Source organism: Microtus ochrogaster, chromosome 10, assembly GCF_000317375.1.
Source record: "Microtus ochrogaster isolate Prairie Vole_2 chromosome 10, MicOch1.0, whole genome shotgun sequence".
Classification (NCBI taxonomy): domain Eukaryota; kingdom Metazoa; phylum Chordata; class Mammalia; order Rodentia; family Cricetidae; genus Microtus; species Microtus ochrogaster.
In genome coordinates, this window is record NC_022016.1 from 83,702,067 (window position 1) to 83,716,734 (window position 14,668).

The 14,668-nt window shown below is 41.6% G+C and overlaps 1 protein-coding gene across 11 annotated transcripts in view; it reads left to right on the top strand.

The window, feature by feature from the left end:
• Kif1b (kinesin family member 1B) overlaps window positions 1-14,668 on the top strand; it is a 144,018-nt gene that overhangs the window by 58,546 nt on the left and 70,804 nt on the right. For 6 of the 11 annotated variants that reach the window (XM_005353694.3, XM_005353693.3, XM_005353702.3 and 3 more), the window contains 3 exons: window positions 2,744-2,955; window positions 7,477-7,556; window positions 9,207-9,282. In XM_005353694.3, the coding sequence (XP_005353751.1) occupies window positions 2,744-2,955; window positions 7,477-7,556; window positions 9,207-9,282 (368 nt within the window). The remainder of the gene's footprint in view (window positions 1-2,743; window positions 2,956-7,476; window positions 7,557-9,206; window positions 9,283-14,668) is intronic. The other 5 variants (XM_005353703.3, XM_005353699.3, XM_005353700.3 and 2 more) reach the window with 1 other exon arrangement.

A 14,668-nucleotide genomic window follows, 5' to 3' on the forward strand; every position in this document is an offset into this window, starting at 1 on the left:
GAAATCAAATTCTCTTGTGTATGCCCTTCTCCATTCAGCAGAATAACCTAGTGAATTCTACTGTGTGCCTTGACTGAAGTTGAGAGGTGTAAGAGCTTGAGTCTTACGCCCATTCTTCAGTGTTTCTGCCCATATAACTGAATCAGACTCAGAATTACAATCGGTGGGGCTAGTGATGGTAGCAGCTCACTTTTATTGAATATCTGTAATATCCCTGGCCCTGTTCTAGGCACCATAAACATATTATTATCACTACTAACTCTGTTATTGATAACGTTACTTCATCCCCATTATACTCTAGCCAGGAGTGGTTCCTTCTCTGAGCTGCACGGTTTCTCGTGTTTAGGTTAGGCAGTTTAACTCAGAGCTCTTGTTTTAATCACTACTATGTCAACACCCCCTTTTCCCTCTTGATTTGTTTCCTTTTATGAACCAATTATTTAATAGGAAAATTTCTTTTTAATTAGCATTGTAAATGTGAGTCTGTATAATTACAAAAATCAGTTCCAGTTAGCCAAACTGTCTGTAATTAAAAGAACCCTGTGCGTGCTGGGTTAAGCACTCACCTGTGCTTAAACTCCATTGGTTTTCTATGTATCTTGGGCCTTATCTTGCTTGATCATTAGATTGACATTTTTCCTCTTTTCTTAAATTACAGTTAAAATTTTAAAATAGATCTCTGAAGTATATGACTTAAATGGAAATATATATTGCAGAAGATCACAAGCCATTTTTTCGATATAAATGTTAAGTTGACAAGGAAATAGTTACTTATGCTTTTAATATAATTTATCAAGCTATATCAAATCTTAGTTTGGGAATTTTTATATTCTGTTGATCTTTTTATCTGTAGGGAGCCATTTCAGACAAGGGAATACATAGGAGAACCAAAATGTAGTACCAGTTACTGTACTGACTCGAGCCCAGAGGACTGGCATGCCCAAACACACTTGTGGCTCTTGGCCTGGAACAGCTCTGTCTGAGATCTCCAAAGCTGAAGGATATTAGTGTGGAGAGGATGCCTTTTTGTTCTTGCTTTTGTGTTCAAGGTGCTGCTGCTGCTGGCCTGTTGCCTATCCCTTCTCTGAGCAGCTGTGGCATTTCCTGAAAACCATGCATGACTAAGCTTTAATCTTCTATCCACAAAGGAGAGCAGCCCTGGCTACTCTGCAGTTTCCCTTTGGTTTAGGGCTTGCATGTGTCCGCGGGACCTTCTAATCTCCGTTTACCCCCGTTTCCCACCTTGCTGCCATCAGCTGACAGATGATTTTTGCTCCGATTCCTGTTCACTTTGCAAACATGCCTCTTTGCTTGTTTCCCCATGTTCTATATTTGCAGATGGTAGTTTTCAAACTGTCTTGAAGCAACTACCACAGGCTTTAAGGGGACTCAAGAACTGGTTTTCATTAAATAGTAAACATTAGTAAACCCACAGAGTGACTGTTTTTCCCAACTACTTCTATTGCCTTATATCCTTTAAGGAAATGTAGTTTTGATGTAAATTCAGAGATGTAGATTTCTCATATTTAAAAGCTGTCTCGAAAAACCAAAAAAAAAAAAAAAAAGTGAGAGCCAGCACGATGGTTGGGTGTAAAGGAGCTTGCTACCAAGCTGAGGACCGGATTGAGGTCCCACACGGTGGAAGGAGAGAACTGACTCACAAGTTGTCCTCTGACCACTCAGGAACACACACAAAATAAATAAATGTAATAAAGAAAAATTTTGACATGGAAATGCAAATGTATGTCGTGCCACCTGTATTCCCAGCAGAATCAGCAGTCAGGAGTTCAAGGTTATTCTCGGCCTTATAGTTAGACTGAGGTGCATGAGACCCTGTCTTCAGACAAAGAAAACCAAAAAGATTGTACCAATAGCAGTGGTTTCTTTGCTGTCATTTGAGAAGGTTGATTAATGAATGAAATTACAAAAAAGCAAAGCATTGAGCGTTGTTATTGGTAAACTTTCTAGCCTGAGTTGAACATCCTAATTTCCAGTTGTGTGCTAGACCTTGGCCAGTGAAAACGTGTCCTGGAAACTGGGCTGTCATACTGGAAAGGAGACTTAGCAGTGCCCAGTGATTGTGCTGTTAGACACAGAAGGGCTTTACTTAAATCATCAAATAGTTTTTCATTTTTGTTTGCTTTGACTCAAATGAAAAATACACTAAAACTTGTTAATTCACTAATCATTCTTTCCTGTTGAAATAACCATTCAATACAAAGTTATTATCATACTTCCTCAAAATTCTTCTCATTTCTACAATTACTTCTTTGAATTTAGAATGTATCTTTGGCATATTAAAATGCTGCTATGCTCAGAACCGTAACTAACATCTGCATTAAACGCTGAGCTCGGCCAATGTGCGGCACTAATTGCTATCCCTCTGTTTAAAACTCCTGGAGTTTAAAGCTGCAGTCAGGCTGTATTGAAGACGGAGGAAGGAGGAGGAACTGAAGGGCTGCAGTTTGCCTGTTTAGGAAGGACATGGCTGAAGTTCTGGTTCTAGCTCCCGTGCCTCTCACTTCTAAACCCAGAAGTGGCTGACTGCTTAGGATCGAATATGACAGGGCGACATGTTTTAGAACTGCCATTTGTACAGTCTAGAGCTTGTCTTTGTGTGTCAGCGTGTGTTAGTCTTGCGCTTTGATGCTCTCCTTTCTCACACTGGTGTTCCTTCCTGTCTTTTTTCCTCCTCTGCTTCTCGCCTTCTCTTTTTCTACCTTCCCTTCTTTCTGTCTCCCAGATCTGAAAGACTTTCAGAACAATAAGCATAGGTACTTGCTAGCCTCTGAGAATCAACGCCCTGGCAATTTTTCCACAGCATCCATGGGGTCCCTTACTTCATCTCCATCTTCATGCTCACTTAGTAGTCAGGTGGGCTTAACATCTGTGACCAGTATTCAAGAGCGGATCATGTCCACACCTGGAGGGGAGGAAGCCATTGAACGTCTAAAGGTGAGTCTGAAGCTCGAATGCACAACGCTCTATGTCATTCCAGAAGGCAGAACTAGGACTGAATGAACAGCCCAGAAATTTTGTCTCAGCACATGGGGATGCTAACAGTTAGAGGTACCTTGAAAATGAAATTATTTGTTTCTTAAGTTAATTTCTTTTTATCAGAATGTTTTAGTTTGACTTGACCAGAGATGGAAAGATAATAATTTAGCCATGCAAAATAGCCATTGAGTAGAAACTTACAATAATTTGGGGATAGTTTATAAATCATAGTGAAGTTGCTTGTTAGAAATTTAGTTTTAAAGCCAGATATGTTGGCATGAGCCTGTTGACCCAGCGTTCAAGAGATGGAGAAAGGAAAATAAGGCATTCAGGGTCATCCTGTCTACATAGTAAGTGTGAGGTCGGCTTAGACAGTATGAAACCCTTTCTAAAGTGGTAATAATTGCATTTTAAACGGAAAACTAGTTGGAAAATTTGGTTTTATTGAAGATAGAAGTCTCTATAGTGCCTTTCCTCTGTTAGTAAATAATATACAATTAACTGGAAGTTTGGACATTTGAACATTATTAGGTTACATGAAGCTATAACTTTTAGAAGTCCTTACAAAGCCTTTAGTTATGAGAGAAGCAGGCTTCCTCCTGTCTGGGGCCCTGAGGTTCGTGGGCCATGGTGCTGTACATTTGCCGATTGCCCGCTGTGTTGGCTACAAATACCTGAGAAGAAGCAACTTCTTTTATCTCATGGTGTGAGGTCAGTCTACATGGAAGCCGTGTTTGTACAGTGTGAGGCTGCTTGTTCACATCTTTGTCGATGAGGAAGCAGAGAAAGGATAATGCCAGTACTCAGCTGCCTTTCTTCTCCCCTCTTTATTTCAGTGTGGGACCCCAGTTTGTAGGATAGTGCTCCCACATTCATGGTGGGTTTTCTCTCTTGACTCGACTTCCCTGGTAGTACTCTCACAGAAAGTCAGCCGTGTATCTGATTAACTGTAACATTATCCCTGGCTCCTCCTCTGTGGATGGACCATTCTTTGAGGCTGTTGCTGGCTCTATCCACTTCTGTCCTGTCTGGTTGTGAATTTGAAAGTCAGAGGCAGTGCCTGTCCTCTTCCCTCAGTGACTACAATGGGAGCAGACAGGTGTGGTCACTTGTGGTGCTGAGAACAATTACCAGCCTTCTTGCCAGCCATTAGACCCTATCAGGAGCATCTTGTTTTCTCTCTTTGGCTCACTACCTCCAGGGATATTGTTTCCCTCTACCTTCTGGTCTTTGTGTTGGAGAGAAAACTCACTTAGAATATGGGGAATTACAGTCCTGCTACCAGTCAGGGATCCTCTTCACCATCACTCAGTTCCCCCATTTACCAACTGCTGCCCATTCAAAGATAGTTAGAACAGTGGTACTCTAATAGGTAAAGGTGAAAACAGAAAGAGCCAGGCAGTGGTGGTGCTTGCCTTTAATCCCAGCACCCAGGAGGCAGGGGCAGGTAGACCTCTGTGAGTTCAAGAGTCAGCGAGGGCTATGTAGAGAAACGCTGTCTTGGAAAAGGCAAACTAACTCGTTGAGCTTCTTTACTACTAAAAGTGAATCAGCGTCAGATGCTTCCATTGTAGTTTTCGGTGAAGCTGTAATGGATTTTATGTGAAGTGGGCTTCAGAGTTCTCTTTCTTATCGTCCCATCCTTTCCCTTGGCATTTTACTTACTTCAAAAAGAAGGTACTCCAGCCGGGCGATGGTGGCGCACGCCTTTAATCCCAGCACTTGGGAGGCAGAGGCAGGCGGATCTCTGTGAGTTCGAGACCAGCCTGGTCGACAGAGGCTAGTTCCAGGACAGGCTCCAAAGCCACAGAGAAACCCTGTCTCGAAAAAACAAAAACAAAAAAAAAGAAGGTACTCCAGAAATAAAACCAGTGCTTTTGTGCCTTGATTCATAAAGTCAGTCAAGTTCTAACATGCCTGGCAAAAGGAGAGGAAGGAGAAATCTTTTGGGGATGCGAGGTACAGGGTGATCGCTGCTGTTGTAAAATTGACTTGGACGCTTTCCTGTAGACTTTATTGATGTTCTGTGTGGGAGAATGCATTCATTCACAAATTTTCTCATAAGTAGGGGTCAGTGATCATGTTGCCAGCATTTGGGAGAAGTGAAACTTCCCTCGTATTATTTTATATCCACTGTTCTCTTTAGGGATTTTGAATCCTATCTATTATATATTGTGCCTTCCTAAACAAACAAGATTACCTTTTTTCACCTCTGGTATAAAGAATTTTTTTTTCCAGAACCAACTAAAAATAATGCCACATGTTAAGGAGTTACGACAGTCACTAGGTTTTTTAAGAATTAGGTCACCCAGTGTCTTCCAAATGGCTTCTAGGGAATAATGCTGTCCTTATTCAAAGAACTCTGCCCTCAGCTGCCTAATCTCCTTAAAACAAAGCTGTACTATGTTAATCAGCAAATAAATTGCTCTCTTAATTTTCCCTGAAACAACATAAGTAAAAGCTTTTTTCCCCAGCTTTATTCTAGAGTGCAATGGCTTCTTTACTGCTTTGTGTTCAGTCCGTGCGGTAGTTCACTGAAGCATAAGCGCCTTAGTTCTACTCTTACTTTGTGAATGGTGAGAATTCCTTTGGGACAGACCTGCATTTTAATGATGCAGGCAGAGAACATCTTTGGTCCAGAGTGTGGGACAGCATTTGTGCGATGCAAACGCTTGAGAATGTCTTAGGAGCTGCATTCCTAAGGCATGACACTGCAAGAGGAAAACACTGCAGTGGAAAACAGCAACAGTGGAGGCTAATTCATCTTCCTAACGGTTTATTTGCCTTTGCTTCTCTGTATTTTTAACTGTAGACCAGTGTTCGTCACTGCTTTTACATAGGTGCTGCTACTTCTTTCTCCATTGTATGGCTGATTTCCATATATGATGCTAATATCTTGATTCCTCTATAAACCTCTCTGGCAAAAAGAAAAAAAAATAGTAGTATGTAATTTTACTTTAAAGCCACAGCTTGAACTGAAATCCCTGTGTGTGTGATTTTTATTCAGTAAAGTTTCAAGCATGGAGCTATAGCCACTGGCTCTGATGTTTATAGACTGGCATCAAAGTCAGTACTGTGTGTGCCATTGCACAGACTTAGCCTATAAATATCCATAAACACCCATCCTAGGAACAGGCAGGCAGGGCAAATGCTGTACTAAGCAGTCTGAGGACCCACACTTGGAGCCTATTCAGAAAGCATGCTGTCCAGTACAGTAAACCCTTAGCTATCTGATGGCTTCCAGGAATGTTCCATGGAGTAATCGTTAACCTTCTGAATGTCAAAACCTAAACTACCCTCTGTGTGTGTGTGTGTGTGTGTGTGTGTGTGTGTGTGTGTGTGTGTGTGATTTACCCTATCAAATTTTCTGCCTTCTATTGAATCATCAAGAAGAAACAAAAAGTTGGGCAGGGTGACACATACTGTAGTCTCAGCACTTGGAAGGCTGAACCAGGAGGACCAGGAATTCAGCATCATCCTTGGCTAAATAGTGAGTTTAAGGCCAGGGATGACTCCATGAGACCCTTCACAAAAAGGCTGTCATGCCTCATAAATGTAAAGAAAGTCAGGAAGACCTGGATGGGCTTGGGTTAATTAAATAGGTTTTTTTTTTCTTGTCTTCAGTTTTCTTATCTGTGGAGTGATTATGCACTAATGGCTTCCTAGTGAGCCACTCAGTTGACATTTTCTTTAACCTGGCCTTTGAGTTTTTAAAACAATAACATCTTTAAACATCATAAATATTAGAACTTGAAGCCATGGTTAAAAAAAGAAGAAAGTGCATATATTTTCGGATGTTTATATTACTTTCCCAGCACACACACACACGGATTCACTGTTCCATCCTCTGTCTTGTGCACACACACACACACACACACATGGATTCACTATTCCTTCCTCCGTCTTGTGCACACACACACACGGATTCACTGTTTCCTCCCTCTGTTTTGTGCGTGCGCGCACACACACACACACACACACACACACATGGATTCACTGTTCCATCCTCCGTCTTGTGCACACACACACACGGATTCACTGTTTCCTCCCTCTGTTTTGTGCGTGCGCGCGCGCACACACACACACACACACACACACACACATGGATTCACTGTTCCATCCTCCGTCTTGTGCACACACACACACAGATTCACTGTTTTTTCCCTCTGTCTTGTTTATATTACTTTCCCAGCACACACACACACACACACACACACACACACACGGGTTCACCGTTCCCTTCCTCTGACTTGTGCACACACATACATGGATTTGCTGTTTGCCTGTTTTTATTAGGACTTGGAAGGTTTGTGTGTCTGAGGGTTACTTAGTTTTAGATTTAGTATTTATGATTCTTACCTTCTAAAAAAGAAGAAGGGCCCATCACTTTGGATTCTTCCTTTGTCTTCTAAGAATATTGTATGTTTCATGCCTTCCTTGTTGAATATGGTTTGTTAAATTCTGTGCATCCTTCCATAGGAATCAGAGAAGATAATTGCTGAGTTAAATGAAACCTGGGAAGAGAAACTTCGTAAGACAGAGGCCATCAGAATGGAAAGGTTGGGAACTAACAATCTGGTTGCTGCTGAGTTTTCTGGGAAGTCTGAGTTGATTTCGTAGTAAGAAAAGATGAAAGAGGATTAAAAACAAGGGCACTCTCCCCGCCTGACACAGCACAGACACATCCTCGGGGGAGTGCATCCAGTCACGTTTACACTCTGAAGTGAAATCTGCACATTGAAAGAATCTCTAAGGCAGGGTTCTCAGCTGTGGGTCATGACCCCTCTGGGGCTTGACCAACCCTTTCACAGGGGTTGCATATCAGAGATTTACATTACTATTCATAGTAATGTAAATTCATAGTAGCTAAATTACAGTGATGAAGTAGCAACAAAAATAGGTTTATGGTTGGCGTCACCACAACATGAGGAGCTGAATTAAAAGGATGCAGTATTAGGAAGGTTGGGAACCACTGCTGTGGAGAGTCATGTGCTTAATAGTTTTCACACTTGAATGTGGCTTTCAATTGAGAAAAGTCATACTAAATAAAGGAGATTTTGTCATTTGTAAAAAGTAGATTTTACTTGGCAAAGCCCCATATGCAAAGAGCTGTGACCCTGTCTTTAGAGTTATTTCATCTAGAACCTTTTGAGTAAAAGGTATTGTTTAGCTTGCAAACTTTTAAAATTCTTGTTCTGTCTATGCTGTTGGAATAAATACACGCTTCTTCTTTTTTAAAGTCAGTTCTTATCTTCCCCCTTTATGAAAATAAGGGAGAAATGAGCTCCGGTGTGCTACCAGTAAATGTAACCAAGAACTTTCTTACTCACATTAGATTTTTTTGAACTAGAATTATTGGGACAGGTGAGATGTCTCAGCACAGAAAGGCACTCTCCACTCAGGCCTGTGATGAGTTTGATCCCTGGGCCCCACTTAAAGGTGGAGAAGAGAATCAGAAGAGAATCAAGTCCACAGAGTTGTCCCCACATAAGGCGCTCTCTCTCTCTCTCTCTCTCTCTCTCTCTCTCTCTCTCTCTCTCTCTCTCTCTCTCTCTCTCTCACACACACACACACACACACACCCCAAACAAAAACAAACAAAATGAACAGAAAACGAAAAACCTTTCTAGAATTACTGTGCCAGAATGGGGGTGAGATGGGAATATCGGGAGAAATCACATTTACAGACCATGTTTCAGATGCTCAAGCCTACCCTCCCGCTCACTCCAGTATTAAGTCTGTGGCTTTACTGATGCTAAAGCCAGAGTGCTGACCCCCAGGTTACTTTGATTGCTTTCTTAGATGCTGGGGAAATTGTTTTTCAAATTGGTTGCACAGACCAATTTGAGTACAGTCTTTCAAAATTTCAACTGAGTGAACAGAAATTTAGCATGGGGACATTCTCTGACTTACTTTAAATATTGTTTCTCTCTCCCACTCCCCACCCCCCCCAGCTGAAGACCGAACCCAGGGCCTTGCACTTGCTAGGCAAGCGCTCTACCACTGATCTAAATCCTCAACCCTGAATGTTGCTTCTTTTAGAAATCAGTTCTCATTAGTGATATCATTCTATATCTCTCTGGCCAGCTTTAGATACAGCCAAGTGTTTTGCATTGCCTGTCTTGTTTTCTAGTTCTTTTTAAATTAACTTAATTTGTATACTGATTTTACGTGGGGTTTTTTGATTGTTTTGTTTTTTGTTTTTCTAGAGAAGCCTTGTTGGCTGAGATGGGAGTTGCCATACGGGAAGATGGAGGAACACTTGGCGTTTTCTCACCTAAAAAGGTAGGAAGCCATGTTGTAAAATTCAAGCAAACAAAACAGTTGTCTTCATGTCCTTCTGACATAGCCATTTTCATCTAGCGCCTTAGCTTAACTTCAGATGTTTCTGCTTTCATCTTACAGTACAAGGGCAACCTTGTTGTAAAATGATTATAGTGTTTACAAAAGATAAAACCCAGGGTAGTGAGTCTGAACCTTGTAAACCTTGGGTATATTTAAGCATCTTTTTGTTGCCTCTTTTATCTTCCTGACCTGACCGTAGCACCAGTTGCTTTAGTTGTGCTCCTTTTAATGTCAAGTGCTTGCCGAGCATGCAATTAGCCCTGGGCTTGATCTCTGGGAAGTGCCACCTGTCTATAATCCTCATGCTTGAGAGCTGGAGGCAGTAGTCATGAGCTCTGCTCTGCCACTTCTGGGAACCATTTTCAGCTGGTAAGGTTTGTGAACAATGGGAATGTCCCATGATTTCTATTGCAGCCCAGGTCCTACCCTCTAGATGCCTCTGCTCCCCTTTCAGCATGCTTTTTTTTTTTTTTTTGGTTTTTCGAGACAGGGTTTCTCTGTGGTTTTGGAGCCTGTCCTGGAACTAGCTCTGTAGACCAGGCTGGTCTCAAACTCACAGAGATCCACCTGCCTCTGCCTCCCGAGTGCTGGGATTAAAGGCGTGCGCCACCACCGCCAGGCCCAGCATCCTTTTTTTAAAGATGTGATGAGATTAGTCACTTTTCCTACTTCTGTAATCACGGTTGTAGAATAGAGGCCTTTTAGCTAATTAGACTGATATCGTGTCTTGCGTGTTCTTTTTGACTTGAATTGCTTCTTAGTGTTGGACTAGAATACATTATTAAATAATTGTTTTGTGTGCTTATTTATATGACAACAGTAGAGCATGTATTGATGTATCAAGCCTATATGTCAGTATTGATAACTTCCTTCAAGTGTCTGTGGTACCCTGCTGTGTGTATGGCCCCAGTGTCAGCGTCTACTACTGTATCATTAACAAGTGCATGCATGTGTGGACTCTGTTCTAGGACAGAGTATAAGGTCAGAGTTTAGCGTTAGCACTTTTGCTCGACGTGAACCAGTGTTCTTAGGATTTTGTGAGAATTCTTTTGCTTGCTTTTTAAAAAACCATAGTCACAAAACTGTCTTACAGGGGCTGGAGAGATGGCTCAGTGGTTAAGAGCATTGCTTGCTCTTCCAAAGGTCCTGAGTTCAATTCCCAGCAACCACATGGTGGCTCACAACCATCTGTAATGAGGTCTGGTGCCCTCTTCTGACCTGCAGACATACACACAGACAGAATATTGTATACATAATAAATAAATAAATATTTTAAAATAACTGTCTTACAAATTTCAATATGTTATTTTCAGCAGAAAACATTGATTTATCTGGGTATAGTGGCACTTGAGAGGTGAATGCAGGAATATAAGAGTCCTGCAACTGGTTTATAATAAATTCAAAACCAACCTGGGTTATACACAAGAAGAAAGGGGCTGGAGAGAGGGTTCAGCAGTTAAGAACACTTGCTATTTTTCCAGAGGACCCTACTTTGGTACCTGGCACCCAAGTCAGGAGGCTAAAAACCTACCTGTAACTCCAGCTGTAAGGAATCCAAAGCCCTCTTCTGACTTTGTGGATATCTATGCACACACAGCATTCATTTACACACACAGAGAGAAATAAATCTTTAAAAAAAAAAAAGAAGAAGAAATTAAGCTAGGCATGGTGGCGCACACCTTTAGCACCAGAACTTGCCATCACTTGGAAGGCAGAGGCAGGAGGATCTCTGTGAGTTGGAGGCCAACCTGGTCTACAGAGTGAATTCCAGAACAGCCAAGTCTACAGACATAAGAGAAACTGTCTTAAAAAGCCAAAAATAAAAATAAAAAGAAATTGTTTTAAAGACTTTGAGATATATAGAATATCAACAATTATATATTTATGTAAAGTTGAGTCCTTTTTACCTTACTGAGCTATTTATTCATATGTATTACCTATATTATAGAGATGTTGGCAGTCATGGCTTTGAAAGAGTTAGGTAGAGTTAGAGTATGCTCTTGCACACCTTGAAAGGTTTTTCTCATTGTGATCCAGGCTCTCACACATCCCAGGTCACTTAAGACTCACTAAGTAGCAGAAAGAGCCTGGCTCCAACTCTTATGTGTTATAGACTTGTGGTACCCTTCCGCATATATATGGTAGTAGAGATCAATCTCAGGACCAATTGTCTGCAAGGCAAGCCCTCTGCTAACTGGGCTACATCCACAGCCCTTAAAAAGTTTATATGAAAGCTGAGCAGTGGTAGTGCACACCTTTAATTCCAGCACTTGGGAGGCAGAGGCAGGTGGATCTATGTGAGTTTGGGGCCAGCTTGGTCTACAGAGCTAGTTCCAGGACAGACTCCAAAGGAACAGAGAAACCTGGTCTCAAAAAACCGAAATGAATGAATGAATGAATGAATGAATGAATGAATAGTTCCATGACCGTGTGTGTGTGTGTGTATGTGTGTGTGTGTTAAGAACCATAACTCACTAATAGAACACTATGTATAGACCTGGATTCTATCTTTAGCACTGGGAAAAAAGTAAACAAAAAAAATCTTATATAAATAATTTGATATTTAGCCAGGTATGGTAGCACACATCTGGCTTAATCACAGCACTTGGGAGGCAGAGTCGAGTAGATCTCTGAGTTCAAGACTAGCCTGGTCTACATAGTGAGTTTCAGGACAGCCAGGGCTACACAAGAAAATATCTTGAAAAACTAGATAAAATAAGTAATAATATGGCATTTAGTCAGAATTTAAAATAGCCCAAACAGTTGTTGTTATGTAGGCAGCATAAAATTAGAAGCTGAACTCTACTTTCAAAGATTTTTTTTGCTTTAATTATCTAGACATTCTCAGGAAAGGGAAAAAACACTGCAGACCACATTTAGACTCAATAGAGACTGTTACTGAGACTGTCTTTTCTTTTTTTATAGAGTTTATTTTTACCTTAAGTGCAGTGGTGTTTTGCCTGCATGTACTTTTATGTGAGGGTGTTAGATCCTGGAGTTACAGACTCTTGTGAGCTGTCATGTGGGTGCTGCAATTGAACCTAGGTCCTCTAGAAGAGCAGTCAGTGCTCTCTTAACCACTGAGCCCTCTCTCTATCCCAGATTCCTTTTTCTTAGTTCCCTAATGAGACTTTAAGGAATGCTGCCCATTAGCTGGGCAGTGGTGGTGCACACCTTTAATCCCAGCACTGGGGAAACAGAGGCAGGTGGATCTCTGAGGCTAGCCTGGGTCTACAGAGAAAGTTCCAAGATAACCAGGGTTACACAGAGGAACCCGTCTCACAAAAACAAAAATCAAACAAAAGGAATGCTGCCCATAGCCGACTTTGACTCTTTCTGAGCAGCCCAGTTCTTGGATCAGAAAGTAAAAGCTGGTGAAGATGCAGGCGACTCTTTCATTCCCTTTAGACGCCCTCGGCAGTCCCTTTTCCTCACCGCTCATCTGACTGCTCTTCCAGCCTTCCGTGTTCGCCTGTACTGTGTGGAGTAGATGTTGGCCCCAAGGCCATGCTACTTATTTTTTGATTCCTATGAGAGCTTTTTACCTAAGAAGGGTGGTTTTTAAGATTTTTAGAAATATTTAGTGTTAGATGAAGAATACTTTTAGATGTTTATGTTGTTGCCTCTTAGTAACTTTAATTTTTTTTTTTTGGTAAAGACAATAAGTAGGGCCATAAACTTACAGTAGGGGAACTTCAAAGGTATGGCTATTTTAATAAAAATGAAAAATTTAAGAATTTTGATTTCTTTCGAGAGATATAGCCCTGGCTGTTCTGGAACCCACTCTATAGATCAGGCTGCCCAGGAACTGCCTCTACCTCTGCCTCCCAGGTGCTGGGAATAAGGGTGTGCACCACCACCACCTGGGTGTTTTAAGACCTTTAATCTGGGTATTTTCAAAGACTATATTTAACTCACCCCTTTGTATTCATGATGCTCTGACCTTGTGAGGATATGGACTTCAGCTCATCAATGACGGTGCTTGCCACTAAGCAGACAGCCTGAGTTTGAACCCCTGAGCCCACAAGACAGAAGGAGAGAACCACCTTCCTCAAGTTGTCCTTTGGTTTCCATGTGCCTTTTGTGGCACATGTGCATGCGCACACACATACAGCACACGTGCATCCATACAGACAAAACAAATGCTTGATAAAAACAACAAATAACTTGGTGTTAGAGATGGCTCAGTGACTAAGAGCACCTGCGGCTCTTCAGAGGACCCCAGTGTGGTTCCTGAACCTGCTGGGCAGCTCACAACTAGAGCAGTAGGTCTCAGGTCTCTGCCCCTTTGGTGGTCGACTGACCCTTTCTCACAGGGTCACCTAAGACCATTGGGAAACACAGAGGTTTACATCATGGTTCATGATTGTAGCAAAATTACAGTGATGAAGTAAGTAGCAATGGAAATAGTTTCATGGTTGGGGGTCACCATAACATAAGGACCGTATTAAAGGGTCGCAGCGTTAGGAAGCTGAGAACCATCGTGCTAGAGGATCCGATGCCCTTTTATGGCCCCTACATCTATTAATTTATATTCTCTCTCTCTACCTCCCCCCACACACTTAAAAAAGAAAAGTGGGTTTTCTTAATTTCAGAGCTCGTATTCCCTTTTTTACGTTTCTGTTTCACCTGTGTATGTTCTGTTCTGAGTGCCAAGTTCATGCCTAATGTCCACGGGCCAGCTGAGATCATTAGATCACTGACCAGTTGCCCTGGAGGAACAAACAGTGGTCTTACCCACTGAGCTATGTCTCCAATCCCATTTTTCTTTCTTTCTTTATTTTATTTTTTTTGTTTTTCGAGACGGGTTTTTGTGTTACTTTGGAGCCTATCCTGGAACTAGCTCTGGTAGACCAGGCTGGCCTCGAACTTGCAGAGATCCGCCTGCCTCTGCCTCCCCAGTGCTGGGATTAAAGGCGTGTGCCACTACTGCCTGGCTCCAACCTCATTTTTATTTTTCCTTTTATTTTTATTTTATTTTATTTTATTTTATTTTATTTTATTTTCTGAAACAGTGTTTCACTACTTAGTCCTGATTGGCCTGAAACTCTCTGTGTAGATCAGGCCAGCCTTGAGAATTCAACTGTTTCTTCCTCCAGAATGCTAGGATTAAAGGTGTGTGCCACCATGCCCAGCAGAATCACGTTCTTAAACAGGATGTGTTAGTCTAATTTGAGGAGACCTATAGAGCACGCTTTTTTTTTTATTAGTTACAGAATTACACGTAGGACTTTTATTGATCCTTTTCCTCCAGGTACTCTGGAGAATCTGAAAAGCTTTTAGGCCTCCTGTGTATCCCTGCTACACAGTCTCATGGATTCTGCCC